At 43.2% G+C, this 16,721-nt stretch overlaps 1 protein-coding gene across 2 annotated transcripts in view; it reads left to right on the top strand.

Annotated features, from left to right (window-relative positions):
• The window catches only part of LOC146189461 (protein kinase C, brain isozyme-like), a 119,770-nt gene that overhangs the window by 58,238 nt on the left and 44,811 nt on the right, over positions 1-16,721 (top strand). For both annotated transcript variants that reach the window (XM_084604273.1, XM_084604272.1), the window contains exons 2-5: positions 7,734-7,765; positions 9,612-9,694; positions 11,073-11,184; positions 12,571-12,699. In XM_084604273.1, the coding sequence (XP_084460399.1) occupies positions 7,734-7,765; positions 9,612-9,694; positions 11,073-11,184; positions 12,571-12,699 (356 nt within the window). The remainder of the gene's footprint in view (positions 1-7,733; positions 7,766-9,611; positions 9,695-11,072; positions 11,185-12,570; positions 12,700-16,721) is intronic.

The raw sequence follows: 16,721 nt of genomic DNA, 5'->3' as shown, positions 1-16,721 counted from the left end.
TCCCGAGAACCAATTATTATTATTATTATTGGGTATTACAATGCTGGGTCCAAAACGAGACAAACGAGTGGTCCAGCGCAGGGGTGGAGGTGGTGAAGGTTGGCTGATCCTGGCCCTGATGGGGCTGGGACAGGTAGGTTATCGCTGCTTGCGGCGGGGTCTAGCCTGCCACCGAATTCTATCTGTTGTAGGCCGTCATTGCACCCGCCACTGATAGAGCACTACACTTCGGTGGTGGACGACGGCTGTTGTTGCGGCGCGCGTCTTTCTCTCCCTCTTTTTTCTTTCTTCTCTATTTTCTCTTCTGTCCGCACGAGGCAGCGGAGGTGGCTCAGCTACAGAGCCAGTGCATTTTCTTTTCCTTCTTCCTACAGCCACAACAGCCCAGCGCAGGAGCACTGTTGTGGAACAGATTGCTCCCAGGGGGGACTCGGTGGCGAAGATTATAACTCTGTATATACGGGTCACAGTGGGCACTGCCGAGATGGCTTAATTATGCATTGATAGAGTAATCGTTGATATTTGGTTGAACATGCTGATTGTCTATCTGTGAGGGAGCACCTCAATATCATAAACATTGCGAAATGCATGAGGTAGCCTTCAGTTATATTCACCCGATTAATTTGACGAGTTCATTGACTGCCAGGTTTTGCGCTATACGTATATTTTTTTCTTCGCGGAATAACGGCTGGCTGTCGTAGACGCGTCACCAAAATGACCTGCCAACGCGGTTAGCACGTGTAAGGTGTGCGTGGGCGTGCAACTCGAGCTTTGCCTACGGAGACGGAAGATTGACTCCTTTCACATCTCCACTTAACCTTGTTCCAGCTGCCACCGCCTAATCCCCTAACGCGTCCCGATTCACGTCCGCTTACGCCGCTTCTTTTTTTGAAACCGCACCGTCGCCCCTAAGGGGGCTATCGATCATCTCTGCTCTTCATTAGAAGCGTCGGCCCAGGTCTCCTTCACTTGATTTGTGCGCAAGGACGATCAGTTATAAAGGCTACATTTGCGTGCGCTGTTTTTCTTTTCTATAGCGCTTCAATTATTAGTGGTACACGCTTCCCACTTTTTGCTTTTAGCCCTATCGTAATTAGCTCGTTCATGTTTAATGATTGAAGACCCCACGGGGAACCGTGGGAACTGCATTAAAGGACAAAAAAAAAAAAAGAACGTTTATGCCTGCTTCCTTCTTCGCCGTTTTATTGTCCGTGTGTGTGTGTGCGTGCGTGCATGCGCGTGTTTCGTTACGTGCTGTGCGACAAATATTTTTATGCATCGCTGTCACAAGATCATATTAGGCGTGCCAGCCGGAAAAGTGGCTAGGGCAGGAACATATATAGTTGCATAAAAAAAAAAAAAAAAAAACACGCATTTTTGTTTACATCGCATTGACTGTACTGAGCCGCTGAGGCGAATATATGCGCACATTAAAGCGTACAGCTAATTATTGAACGGTAGTTTTGAAAGAAAAATTTTCGATGTAACCGCTGACTTCACTTAGTTAATGGCTGAACAAATTTTCGGAAATAGTTGTGTTGTAGTGATAGTTATCTGCGCGTGATTAGAACGGAAGCTTGTGAGAGTGTATAAAACGCTCGTGTGATCTGTTTGCGTGGGCCACAAATAAATGAGTTAGAACGGGTCAACAGCCGGCACGGCAGCTGCCGATAGTAATCCTTTCTATAACGACGCAAGACGAGACCACGTACGTTTCACGCCTATAGTGATGCAGAACCGTCGCTAAATTGACTATTGATATAGTATAGACAGTCTTTGAAACTTTCCATAGCGTAAAACGGCTATCGATAGTATACTACTACCGATATTGTTGTCGATGCCACTAGCAGTAGTGATAATCTATATAGTGCAGTCGGTACTGTCTGTACTACTTTTGGTATGGCGTGATTAATTATGCAGTTGTTGGTCAATGACATCGCCAAAACATTTGCTGTAATTATCAGCAGTATACTCAATTCCTGTAGATAATGAACAATATACTTTTGGCGAATGAAGCAAGTTATTTGATTCAGCGGGTGAATACATCCATACTCAGAAGCAACTGGTACACCTGCGTAGCAACAAACTTGCTTATTGATGGAAGCTTAGCTCGTTGGGCTAGTTGGTTCATGATGCGAAGGATAAACCAGCGGAAAAGACCACAACTAGAAGAGATACACAAGACGAAATGTTTTCACCTTTGAGCCCCAGAATACAGTATAAAATTTGTTAGTTGCGCTGTTCTGCAAACTAGTACAGGCTCTCTCTGACTTCGGTTCTGCTTTCGTGACATATTGGTTTTTCACCGTCCGGGGACACTATATAAGCGGTGCAACGCCCCAAAACTCAACGCAGGTTGAAATTTTGTGTAAGAAACCATAATTGAACCCGTTTCTGATCACTGCTGCGTTTACGAGCGATGTGTTCGCATATATATCGGATAATCTGCGTGCTGACGGTGAGCGTTACGTTAGGGTTCCACAATTCGTTTCGCACAAGCCGAAACAAGGATGGAGTGGAGGCAAAGAAAATTCGGAGGACCCACGAAGGCGCTTCGCTCATATCATGCACTTCCGCAGCGACCTCACAAATTGATGCCGGTTGGAAAATATTACGCTGTGAGAGGGTTTAACCACTGCTATAGTATATAGCTCACTGCAAGTTCACTTGTGCATCGTGTGCTCGCCGACTAACTTTTAATCGTGACTGTGGGGCCAATTTGTAACGGCGATTGGGGGTGTTTAAGCTGCAGTTTGAAGTGACAACGTTAATGACTACCACCTGCTGGTTTGCTAATCGCCTAATCACTCCTATAATTTGTGCCTTTGTTAATAAATCGTTAGCACACATTCACATGCCACCACATTATGTGATATGCCACCCGGCATATTATATAAAGCTCGCTCTAACCAAGCCGTACTAATGCATGCATACGTGGCTTAGGGGCTGTTTGTCTGACTGTATCCAGGAACACTGGAAGGCCGGATTATGGTCCCGCCTACCGAGTGGTTACCAGCTGCCAGCTAACACTTTCTTCTTTCTTTTTTTTTTTTTTTTTTTTCAGAGGCATGTGGTCGTGATTTTTTCGTGCAATGCTGGCGCAGGATTTTCCAACCTTGACGCCATGGAAACTTTGGTTACTTTTAGCTGGCACACCCTGTATATTGCGTTGCGTGTGCGTTGCAGTCACTTCCCTACGAGGGGCTCAGTGCGCGCCAATCTTTCGCGGATCCGGATGCAAGGGGCACTGCGCGGATGCTCCTCCGCCGCTTCGGCGCGCAAGTCGGCACTGGAGGTTGATATCCGAGCTGGCACAGTATACAACACACGCACCTAGGCCTTTTTCTGGCCCCGAGTCGTGCGAACGCGTCGTCGCTCGCGACGTGCTGTGTGCGTGAATTGCCGGTGCGTGGCGCGTGCGTCTGTCTGTGCGTGCGCCTTCTTCCCCGCGTGGCTAACGAAGCGTCATTGCGCGCCGCTTATTTATGGGTCGCAGCTGTTGCGTGGCGGCCCGCGTGCTCGCGTGTGCCGGCGATCAGAAAGACTGCCCCCGGCTCGTGTTCTTCGCTCGCCATTGCATATATACCTGTGCTTCTGTCCGGGAAAGCGCCCAAGCTTCACTGGAGAGAGTCCCACGATCCTGGCCCGTGCACCCGAGCTCTTTGAAAACCCATTGTGGCCCGGTGTCACTCTGCTGTCGTAGGAGGCAGCGTGGTTGAAGGCGGTCGCTGGGAGGGTATTGTGAAGGAGAACGGGTTACCGGAAGGCATATGTCCAAAGTCTGGCAGGCTGTCAGCGTATTGAGCACTCTTCTGACTTTTGTTGAGAAGGGGTGATGTGCTGCCAGGAGAATGAGTGTTCCCATGTCGCCAGCCACAATACCCGCACAGTGAGGTGTTGAGATGTGGGACAAAGATCTGGACAATGTGTGACAGAAATGAGTCAAACGACCTCCTTTAGCTGCTTTCCATTCACTCGTTTCTTCTATCATTGTCTGCGATTTTTTCTTTTGTTTTATGCTATTTACTCAGTCACGAAGGTTTGTAAATGAGCACAATTTATGTAATAGCATGTACTACTGTAATTAAAACGTATTGCAAGTATTGCAGAATAATAAATATATGGCGTGGGAAAATGGGAACTTTATTTCGCCTCCCATATTTATATATATTTTTTCATGGGTACGTAGGTTCTTCATATTTATTACCAGCTGAGTCGCTCACTGCAAGTACCCTCAAGATACTACCGGTCGCAAGAATTGTGGCATTGCTATAATATTTATTTCTCAAATTTTTCATCACCCTCAAAGGTATACCAAATATAATTTTGTGCTTTGTTTTTTTTATCACGGGATCTCTACAAGCTCCGTGCATACTTGTAAATCCTCAGTCAGGTTAAGCGCCTCGGCTACAGTATTTTTAGTGCCACTTCCTGCCCAAAATAATGGATTTCACCGATTTGCGGATTCCGTTTTCTGACTGTGTAACAGTGTTGCTGTGACAACGATCAAGGATTGCGAATTGATATGCACTGAATGTGACTCGGCTTGTAATTTTTAGCAGAATGAAGGTCTTGTTTGCTGCTGTAACTTGTATGCAATGACTACCATGAGCACCATTGCCAATGTCGAGGTAAAAGCTAATTAGGCTTAATTTACACTAATTAAACTTGTGTGAATCACATGTAGGAAATAGTCTGATCGTGTCTGAACACACACTAGCGTAATTCCAGATTCCTAAGCCTAATTGAGCGTGCTAGGTTAAGCCTTAGGTTCATATAGCTAAGCCTAAAGGTCTGTAAGGTCACACGTTTCCGTCTGAACACACGTTAGTAGTAACCAGACCTTTCTAAGCCTAATTAAGCTTGATTAGTACTCACCGCAGAAGGAGGAGGAGTCAGCCGGCCCGGAGTATTTTGGGGGCTGGCTGTTCTGCTGTCGGCGGAGTAATAAGTGGAGTGATCTTCTGAATATAGTCCAGTTGCTTCGCGCTTGTTGTTTCGGTGATATATTCTCTGATCCGCAGATACGTAGCGGTTTTATCAAAATATTATTTATACGTCGTGTCCTCAAAACGTTAATAAAAATACTTTGGGTGTCTTCGTTCATTGTATTATTTCCTTTAGCCACCGCACAGTAGTGAGGCTGAGTTGACCTCTAATTTGATGGCACATGCCCACATAGGGGGATCGGCCAAGAATTGGGCTGCAGAGATATTAGATTTTGAGATTCGTGAAAGCAAACAGTGCACACGTATTTTTTTTTAAATTTTCGTATGCTTAATATGCGGCTGTTTTGTCTGCGACAAAAAGCATCTGTGAACGGAAAGGCCGAAGCGAAAAAAAAAATCGAAAAAAAAAAATTACAGAACTCTCTTTTTAGCACCTTTATCAGCAAGGAAAATGTTATGCGGTTGATGCAGTTTAAATCGGCTTTATTGGATTTCTATGGTTATACATATCCATTTCCATGGTTATTGGATATCCATGGTTGCGCGAGGCGAGCGAGCGCCGCCGGCTCCGCGCGTGGCACCTGCATGCAGCGGAGGCGCGTGGCGAGTCACGTGATAGAGCGCAACGGCGAAGCGTGATTCCGTTCTCTCAACGGAATGACAACGGTAACACTATTCAATTATCCTCACCGTAATCATTTCCTGCCTTGATGGAGTGTACGTTACCTTTAGGTTGCGTTCAGAGACACCTCTCGGTAACAATCGCCGTTTCACCCGCTGAGAGGCAACCAGTGAGGAGAAAGAAGTTGCGGGATCCTACCGTTGAGGAAACGGAATTACGCAACGGCGAGCGCACCTGCACGTATAACCTGCAGAGGGCAGGTGCCAATGTTACTAGACTAGGTTAGTAACATTGGGCAGGTGCGGCGAGTCACGTGGTTTGGCATCACAGACTCATTTCCGCCGCGCGAGCGAGACGAGCGGGCGCTGCGCATCGCACGTGCAGCAGAGGTGTGGCGAGTCACGTGGTATGACGTTTTCGGGGGAAGGTGTTCGGCGCTAGTTGACATTCAGGTTTGGCATGGTTGAAGTAGAGCTTCCACTGCAAAAAAAATTGTCGCACCCGGTTCAAACAAAAGTAGATTTATGCCCATGGGTTAATGTTTCTTCCCTGAGTTTGTTTATTACAATGGGAAACAAAGATAATTTCTAGCTGTACAGTGAGGAAAAGCAAGGTGCCCATGTACTGTCCAATGTCAGTGCACATTAAAGAACCCGGTTGGTCGAAATTTCCTGAGCCCTCCACTACAGTGTCTCTCAAAGCCTTAGTCACTTTGGGACATTAAACTCCCCCCCCCCCCCAAAAAAAAAAAAACGAACCCATTTGATAACTTCAAGATATATGTGCAGGGTTCCTCCACTACATAGCAGTTGCAACGTGGATTTACTCGACGAAACTGGAGCAGTTTTTTTCGTTCAATCCCAATGAAGGCTGATGGTTGGGTAAAGCAGGGTTCTTTGCCCATATTTTATGCTGTGGTAAAGACAAGACAAGTTGTAGGGAATGAGTGAGTGTGCATTTTTTAGAGCTTGTGCTCTTAGGCCTAGAGGAGAATATGGCAAAGGGTAGGCTGTAGATGATGCAAAAGGTAAACTCCTTGGTGAAAGCCAGAAGCCATTTACATTGACAAATTGTTAGAAAATTCTGCTTAGATATCTATTTAGCCAGTCACATCCAGTCTTGGATTGCACTTCATTGGCTCCTTGAAGGTTTAATTGAATAATGTGACTACTGTTGCCTAATAATAATGCCTCATGATTAACAGCTATGGCAATCGTCTGGTGCCTTTAACTTGAATTTTAGATGTCCTTGCTCTCTGACTGCAGCATTTGGTAAACATTTCACTCGGATGATGTCCCGTAGTCCTTCATGGATGAAGACCTTGTGATCTTGCTCCCATGGGATATAAATGTTTGTGAAAGGCAAATTTTTCCTGGTGTTTTTTTTTAAGGCACTGGTTTCACAATGTCGCTTGTTGAATTAATGACTTGTGAAAACTTTCAGTCTGGCAGTCTCACTGCTTTTAGTGGTTCTATATTTTTGGCTTCAATACTGTTTTTTCCGCTGCAGTATCAAGCATGTGCAGCAGCAATTAGCACTAAGCAAACCATTCCTTGTACACGTAAATCAAATGACTAAAGCAGTATAATCACCCAATATTTGGCTGTGTGCCTTATTCTTTGAAGTGATGTATTAGAAATTACTATAGAGGAATCATCATAGCTAGTCGCCTATAATCACTATAAACAATTTGTAATCAAATTTCTTTTCTCGCCTTCTTTAGTTTCAGTTTCAACTGCCGAGTGATGGCCATGATGTCAAAGTTCATCGAGGTCATGCGAGGAATGAAGAAAAGTCATAATCATTGCTCATTTGTCCCTTTAATTCACTACTACTCTTAAGCCAGCCCGTCTCAAGAATAGAAATCACGAGTGAAGGAACAGTGATCATATCGACCTTTTCTTCCCTCATGTGACCTAGGCTTTGACATCACTTCCACTTGAAATTAAAACAGTTGAGTGACAAAAAAATTTGATCAGCTTTTAGTCTTAAAAGCTGCGTGATGATTCATGTACAGCAATGTGTTGTGTATCATTAACAAGGAGAAAAATGCAACCAAAATTTGTTGTCTGTGCACATTTTTAGGGGGAGTGCAGGTTTTGTTATGTTTTTAACAAACTGGAGCAACTAGTGATTGCCTTCCTTTGTTTCACTTTTTGCAGGGGCTTTGGGAAGCAGGGATACCAGTGCCAAAGTGAGTACTAGTTGATCTTACCCATTCACTCGCCCTGATTAGCAGCATGGATCCCTTGCCAACCACGCCTTTCTTGCATGCAGGGGTGTAGTGTTGGAGTCTTATGTTCCTGTAGCATTACATATTCAGCTCATATTCTTTGAAGTGTCCTTTCATATTCATTCTAGTGGGTGGTGACATATAACTGTGACGAGAAAACATCACTCATCTAGCTAAGAGACTAAAGTCGAATACAACTCAAGAATGAAGTTGCATGTCCATCTCGAAGGAGGCTCCAGCTAATGGTGTCGATTAGCCATGACCTCGTCATGTTTGATCCACTCATTCGTTTGCTGCTGTGAACACCTAACAGTGTCACATTAGCATACATCATGGGATTAACCACGAAGCTGTGATAATCATTTACTGCCATTGGCTGAAGGGCCTTCTTTTTCCCACCTCATTCTTGAGTTCTTCTTGACTATACCAGTTGTGATGGCATGATTTTAAATTGTACACGCATCATGTAGTCGTAACACGCGGCAACACGTGTGTCATGCAAATAAGACCAGACTATATTTTGGTGCGAAACTTGGCTCATACCATCAAATCTAGTGAAATGTAAAGTCGTGACATTTTCTTGCCTTCATAGGCCAATTAACACTGCATACTACCTGAACTCGGCTCTGATTACATGCACGAGATCATATAAATATCTTGGCGTGCACAAGATATCTTCACTGTCATATCGATGCCATCTTCTCAAAAGCATCGCACACCCTGGGTTACATATGGGTGACCTAAACTATTAATTCCAATTCATAAAAGAACTAGCCTTTCTAACAATCATCAGACTGAATCTTCAATACATGTCAGTAATCTGGAGTACATCGCACGCATACCCCGCTTCCAACACTGAAGCCATTCAAAATCGTACTGCATGTTTCATCACCCACATCCACTCTAAACATTCCAGCATCACTTTAAGCTAAAAATAAACCTTGTACTGGACTGGTTTTACCTCTTGTCGTGCCATATTGTATATTGTCTGTGCCTTCTTCACTCATTTTATTGTTCTTCAAAGTCCAGACAGGAACTTCTCAGGCCATTTCAACAACAGTCAGTTTTTATCACGTACATCACTGCCCGCACTCTAGTGATAGGTGGCTCATTCTTTTCTTATGGAATACTATGCCTGAAAACATGTTCACCTGCGCACAACATACAACATTCTGTGGACAACTGAAAAGCCACTTTACATGACACATCATCCTACCTGAACGAACTTCACTTAACTTGGCTTGTTATCTGCTTTCTATGCATTGTTTTGCTTCTTTGCACTTACTTCTCTTAAATAAATTTTTGGTTTCTTCATGTACATAATTTTTATAGATGCTAGGCCATTAAAAGGGTGATGGTTCAGGCTAGTGGGTAATTTACTTGATATTCCATAGCAAAACAAAGAAAGGGACAAGACATAGCAGTTGTCTTGTCCAGTTGTTTGTTGGACTGTTGAACCTCAAGTTTGGTCATTCTAGCTTTCTCTTCAGTGCCAAAAAAAGCTGTTGGCACGCATAGCACCTGCTTCATTGCCTGTACTACCTGTGACATTTATGATTATACTCAGCTGGAGTTATTAATGAGCCATTTTTACATGAAAAATATGAAGGCGCAACGAATGGCTAGGAAGATTGCATTCTCACGGCAAATCTTAACTGGTCAGGCTGGTTTATGAAAATTCCCAGTTCCAACGGGAACCAACTGGGAATTATTTCGTAAACCATCCTGACCAGCTGAGACTTCCACCTAGGTTCTTTACTGAGGGGGAGGAAGGAACTCATATGGGTCTGCTCTGTTTCCTCTGCAGTATGCAGCTTTGTGGTACACAAGCGATGTCACGAGTTTGTCACCTTCAAGTGCCCCGGCAAGGACAAAGGCGTCGACTCGGACGTGAGTCTGCATCCACCACCCCCGCTAGTATAATGAAATGGAGGCATATACGTTAACTGACGTCAAAGTGGAGGTGTTTGTTCAGGCTTTGAGGCTGTTTGTACTCTGTTTTCTTTTTTTTTTTTTTCTGCCAGTAGCATGAGAACATTTGGAAGTGAGGGCAGTTTATGCTGTTAAGGCCTTCTCTGATCTCTCTCTGATCTCTCTGATGTGAGTACATGATCAGGTCTGATTGATCTCTCTGTTGCACATTTCTGCTTGAACTTTAATGGCACTGCTGCTGAGACTGCTTACTGTGGGGGAAGCCTCTAGCATTTTTCACAGCTGCATCCAGGACTTGTGCAGCGCTGTCAAAAAAAAAAAAAAAATATCCTCTGATCTTCCTTGAAGTCCATTGATTTTTTAGCAGTCTTTTTAGCAGTACTACTATTTTCAAGCCTGTCTTGGTTGATTTTTTTTCTGTTGTTGGTACATCCATAGTATATTCATTTTGTTGATTGCATCAACAGAGCACTCTTAAACATATACTGTACCCCACAGTGCTACAGAGGAGAGAGGAGGTGGAGCCACTGCATGAAGTATAGAAAGGGAAAAGTATAGCTGTGAAACAGGCACATTATGACATTATCAGTGGTTTCTTTTGACCTGGTGCTTGGTTTCTCTGTGGTGAAAGCTTGACAAATGGGGGTCATTGACCTTGCCTCGAGCAGGTGAGGAATGCTCTATGACATGCTGCTCTTGACCAAAATTGCTCTTGCACCGTTAAAATCCATCATAATTATAGTTGTTATTGATTCATTTGCCATTGAAAATCATCCACCAGGCTCTTGGGCATAGCTTTAATGTAAGAAAAGAGCAGGTGTGCATGGCAAAGACTAGTATCAGGTAATACCGAAGACAATGAGTTATAAAAAATAGTAGCAGCAGGAGCAGTCGGCACTCAGTTAAAAGAAACAAATTCATAATAAGCTAGAAAAATACAAACTATCTGACAAAGTTTGACTTTGTGGTGGCAGCACTGGCCTACATGTTCATCATAAAACATGGCAAGCAGCTGAATGGAAGCAGTATCCAGTATGACTGTGCCACCTTCTATGCTACTGCAAAGCAGCAGCTGTCCGAAATTTCATTAAGGAGAGCTGCGAGGGTTGTTTCACCATTCAGCTTTATTAGTGCACTTAGGTCTCGCGGAGTTGTCAGTGTACATTGACAAGACGGCAGCTGGCCCATGAAGGTTCCTTTTGTACTTTGCTTAGGGTTATATAATCAATAACAGGGGTGCACTGGGAGGGATGTGTCCGGAAAAGCAGGAGGGAAATGGTTGCTGTGCTTGGCACCATGGCAGTGGCAGTGACCGGTGTGTTCTTTTTTTTTGTAGGATGCACGCACAAAGCACCAGTTTCAACTACAGACATACACCAGCCCAACATTCTGCGACCACTGTGGCTCACTGTTGTATGGGCTCATTCACCAGGGCTACAAATGCAAAGGTGAGCATGGGTGGAAACGCGCCATCATCCTGACTGTGAGTTGAATGGACTTCTTAACAAGATCGAAGCCCTTTGTCCAGCTGTGGCTGGCCACACATTTCCTGCTCTCATCACTCCATTTCAAGGCCTGTTCACTCTTGCAAATCGCACAAGTTGTGTGACCTTTTAGTCGAAAGACAATTGTTGCAAAGTGTCACATGGTTTGAAAAGTTGTGACTCAAGGGAGCCACGCACCGCTTGATGTTTCTGCCTGGAAACTGAGTGTTGCAGTTTGCTATACTGTTCAGTCGAGCCTAAGTGAATAGAAGCCTATTCTGCATCCAGCTTCTCACCACCTGTAATAGTCAAGACAAACGCCGCTCATTCCAAGCGAGACCATACTGGGAAGGCGACCCGCAGGTTGTACTTGCTAATGTGAAAGCCAGCATTGTTGTGCCACAGGGTTTAGTGAAGGAGAGTGTGTCGCATGCACAACTGACGTGCTGATTATTCATCAAGCGGCTGCATTATGGTGCCGTAAGTAGTGCAGGGTAAAAGTAATTGCAATGACACACAATGTGCTAGCGACCCTGTGCTACCTCTACTTGTTCCAGTCTTTGCATGCTTGCATTACGACATGCTCAAACGTGCACGAGTACATGAAAAGCTATTTTTGCTGTTTTCATTTCACTGTTTCAACTGTTTCATTTCATCAGCTCATTTTATAGACTGTCTTTTAGATGACAAGCAGTAGAAATGAATTTGAAAGCTTGAATTGTTTTCACTAATCTGGCAGTGCACCTCGAGCTTTGTGGTACGTGTGCAGCAGTTGAAATTCTGAAAAGTGCTCATCTGGAACCAGCAAGTGAAGCATTTTTTTTAATGCTGCGTGTGTGTGTCATTGCTTCAGCTGCCACATTTTTGTTTATCTCCATTATCTTAGTGTCGTAAATATGCCCAGCCCCTGGGTGTCTGGTCTGCGACAGTGACAACACATGCGTTGCAGGCCGACGGGAACATGTATTTCGCCCGATATGTGGTGATCTCGAGCTCGGTGACTCTGCTAATGAGTGATGCAAAAAAAACAAAACAAAAAACAGTGGATTCCTTGATTCACTAACTAGCTCAAAATAAATGACTAACATTTGTGCCAAGTGTTCTGTTTTTACAAATGTAAGCTCCTTTCATGTATGATGTTTCTATTCTATAATTCTGTTTAAATGTGACACAGGATCAATATATGGCCCACAATGTCAATCCTTTGCCTTTTCTGAAAATTTTTTCCCATCTTATCACATCTCAAGACTACACGCCATCCAACCTGAGCAACTGCTCGGAATGTAACATGCATCCAAGGTGATGCATGCATTGTTGAAACTTCTTGCATGAATGTGTGTTTACTTGCAGCATGCGACATGAATGTCCACAAGCGGTGCCAGGAGAGTGTGCCGAACCTGTGTGGCTGCGACCACACCGAGCGCCGGGGACGCATCCACCTCAAGGTGTCTGCCACGCCCACGCGGCTCACCTGTGAAGGTGCTCGCACACCTCTTCTCCATTCATATGCTACTACCTCCTATGATGCTTGAAATCGCCCTTGGGGGACACACTTGGGGACTGCTGTATGCATACACGAGGGAGAGGGAACTGTGTGGAGGAGCAGAGAACTTTAAATTCTTATTTTTTTTTTTGCGAGCAACTGAACATTAAAAGATTGCCAGTTTTTCTCATTGCTCCTGAGTTAGGCCTTTTTAGTTGCGAAAATGAGGCTCAGAATCTGAGAATCTTTGCATTTTTTATGGGTAGTATTATAGGAGTACATACTTCATATGCTTTGCTGTCGGTCGTCTGGTGGGGCCAGTTAATTACAGGCTTGTCGCACTTGCCAGCTGTTCAGAGGGCTTTGTTTCGTTGCCAACAGGTGGCGCTATGACCTGGGAGGCTCCTATTTTGGACTTGTCAGTGTCAAATTTCTATGCTCTACTTGGGAAATTTCGCTATACTATGTTTACTGTATACTGCCCTGCCTGAGGCAACTTCAGTTACAAGTTGGCGAGCTCTCTGACAAAAAACAAGAAAAAATGGCTTTGAATACAAGCCAATGTCACCTTTTCTTGCACCTTTCTAGGCAAGTTTCATAGATAACTGAGTGAAGCAAAAAACAAAAAAGTAGTATCCGATGAGGCTTCACTTGAAGACACCTTGGCATTCGTGAACTTGCTGTTCCACTGGAAATGGTGGCAGTTGCAAGTTTGCCTAGAGCAATAAGTGACCAGCCGCCTCAGTTTTGGTTCGTGATAGGATGCTCTCCATGCTTAAAGGTGCAAATCGAGGGAAAAGGAAAAAAAAAAGAAAAAAACATTGGAATATGTAGGAAAATAGTTGCATGTAATTTTTCTGCTGATGTTACACATGGAGTAAATCTTTTTTTTTTTTTTGAGGCTGTTGCTTTGCCTTGCGTTTTTCGAGGTCCCCCATGATGTGGAGAGGTGTTTTTTTTGGCTTTTTTAATTCGCTTTAAGTAGTTCCACTAGTAGTGTCAGTAATGGTATAGCAGTGGTACACTAGCATCAATATATAGCTGCTGTAGTAGTATCGGTGTTATGGTAGTTGTAGTAATGGTGGTAGTTTCGTTTACTAGTTCACTCTATTTTGTAGTAGTTTATAGTCCTATTTTGAATGTTTGGTTGTTCACTTTCCTACTAGGTAGTGGTTTATAGTCTTGTTTGATAATTTAGCTTAATAGTTTACCTTTATGTTTACCTCTACATTTAGTTTTATCCAGTACCATTATATAGAGTAGCCAGCTGTAATGACTCTGCAAGCCTGATTGTGGCCACCTTTGGTGCTAATTCTGCTTCTTGATGTTAATACTTTGCCTTACGCACAGGGTTTTTGTCTGAAATAGAAATATTTACTATTTCTTGTCCTATGTGCGGCCACATTTAGACCGGTTGTGAAGTAGACAGGCTCCTTTATGCGATCAGTTGAAATAATAAGCCTGTTGTAGTCATGACTAACCTCAGTTGGGAAATAACTTGGATGTTATTCAATCATCTTAGTGTGGCTGCGTTAATCGTCTCCACGTGTTGTGAGAATTTGAATCTCTGCTATCGTAACTGCTGGACCCTAGTTGCACATGGCCAACTGCAATGCATTAAGTGCTGATCTAAATTATTCCTCCAACTTCTGTCATTGTTATTGATGACTTAGCTATCATTTATACATTGTGTACTGCAATTTTTCACAACTTTTACACAAATAATGCTCATTTTACAGTTTTCTTATTTGACAGAGGTGATATCACAGTCATTGGTGACATGTGAATCACAGGATGCCTTTTTGAGTATGCAGAAAATTTTCTGCCCTTATGACTGGCTGCGCGGATTCTAATCGCATGAACTTGCTTAGTGTAAATTCTTGAAGCACTCTACTTAACAAATGTATGTGTTTGAAACCAAGATGTCTTGACTATGGCTTTTAATTGCTGCAATACATGGGTCATTCATTATTTAGACACAACATTCTTCTCGCTGGAAAACTTCAAACGAGTAATCTATCCTTCTCCACTTCTGTTATAGGCGCTACTTTCTGCTCTTGAAATGCATATGAAACACAATGCATTTATCAGATAACTTTTGTCTCTTTAAGTGTAGGGTAACAATAATGCTCATTGAATGCAGCTTTAGTAATGAAACTTTGTTTTAGCGTGCTGAAGGCTGGAAGAACTTCTTTCTTTGCTCATTTGCTTTTTTATTGCAATGTTATACATGTAGGGCTGGCACAAATGAGCTTTACTTTATTCAATCCTGACATTATTAAGCTACGCACAGAGTGCATAAAACTTCATATTGCAACTGTGGAAGTTTTAAAATAAAACTGAAAGCTACAGCATCTCGTGGGCAGGTTTAAATTTAAATCTATGCCTGCACATTATCGCACAGTATGTGTTATTTGCACATTTTAGCCACTCTTTGCATTGCCATTGCTGTATGGTCTGCCAACTTAGCTCGTGATATACTTGACACTGAAGACTTGGCAAAACTGACCTTCTATATTAGTTTCATTGCAGAAAGCTGAATGATGAGAGAATATAGAGTAAAACGTCGTTGATATGTTCCCTGTTCATAAGATTTCCCGTTTAATACACTCAAAATTGCGGGCAGTAGAACGTCTCCCTTAGAGTTAGAGTATTTTATTCTGGTTAAGAAGTTCCTGGATAACACGATTTCCCGGTTACATTTGAAAATACAAGCTGTGGCCGTATAATATGTTTTGTGATCAACTGTACATGCGCTAATGAGCGCTCGCGACATAAAGAACTAATCAGCGATTCTCACCTGTCACAGTTGCTTTCCTGCAGTGCCTAGGTGCAAGGGGCGAAGCATAAAAAAAAAAAGCCAACGAGCCAACATACGGGGGTGCCCGTTCCCGTGGAAACATGACTTCGTGAGGAGAAACGCGGTGACTTATTTGCAGTGCCTTAGGGGTATAGAGATCAACCATGGGATAACTACAACTATTCGCTTGCATGCGAGCAGGCCGGGTCTGAGGGATGAAGCATGAGCAAAAACGTGCCTGTAAGCTATTGCGGTGGCTTCTCCACATGTCAGTAATGCGAGGGGGTGAAGCATTCGGAAACAACCAACGAAGCGATCTTGGCTTGTCATTGCCTTCTATGAACCTTATTTGTTACTAAATCTCTTCCGCGCTTAGGACAACAGAAATACGGACTGAATTTCGTGAAAGATAAAAAAGGAGTTGTGCCTACTTAATGTCTATAAATGCTAATTTATGCATTTATGCAACGAAAGTCAAATCTAAATTTCATTGTACCTCATTCAGCAGTTAAATTTTTCAAAATCTGGCAGTTCGGGTCATATGTTTTCTCGGATAATACGTTTTTACCCTGCATATTTTAAGAAAACGTATCAACAGGGTTTTACTAACTTTACTAAATGGAGGCTGAGGTGCTCATCTGCATGTATGATCGTCATATTCCTATGTTTGCCCATCTTTTATCTGTGTATTTCATTGTTGTTGCTTATTTTTCTGCATGCTGTTTATATTTTTTTTTTCATTCTTTTGTCACATTCTTTTCAGCTTTTTTTAAATGCTCTTCTTTCTTTTGACTTTAAATGTGAGGCTGGTGGCAGTTTATCTCCTTTCTTTTTTGTGTGCTCTCATAGCCTGAGTCGCTTTGGGACGTTAAACCCCACAAACCATCTTTTTTGTGTGTGTGATTTCAAGAGGTTCCTTTTTGGTTCCTCTTTCACTTGTTTTCTTGTGTTTGTACCATTGAAAGAATGCAAATAAACTTTAGCTTCAAGAGCATTAGCCCAGTGGAATGGTGTGATTGGATGTACTGCTTTACGAGTGAAGCTGACAGTAGCTCACAGATACCGTGCACTTGTCTTCGATAAAATTTTACACGCATGGTTCACGTGGTGCTTCATGTCCCTTTTCAGGCTAGCCTTTGCATGTGGCTTCAATTTCTGCAAATTTAGCTCACCTTTTTTCGTGGCTTTATTTCAAATCCCCTTTCTTTCTTTTGTGAC

This window comes from Amblyomma maculatum, chromosome 5, assembly GCF_055883805.1.
Source record: "Amblyomma maculatum isolate TAMU_Amacu chromosome 5, ASM5588380v1, whole genome shotgun sequence".
In the NCBI taxonomy this organism is placed as follows: domain Eukaryota; kingdom Metazoa; phylum Arthropoda; class Arachnida; order Ixodida; family Ixodidae; genus Amblyomma; species Amblyomma maculatum.
The sequence above is the reverse complement of the archived record's forward strand: the minus strand, read 5'-3'. Positions and strand labels throughout refer to the sequence as shown.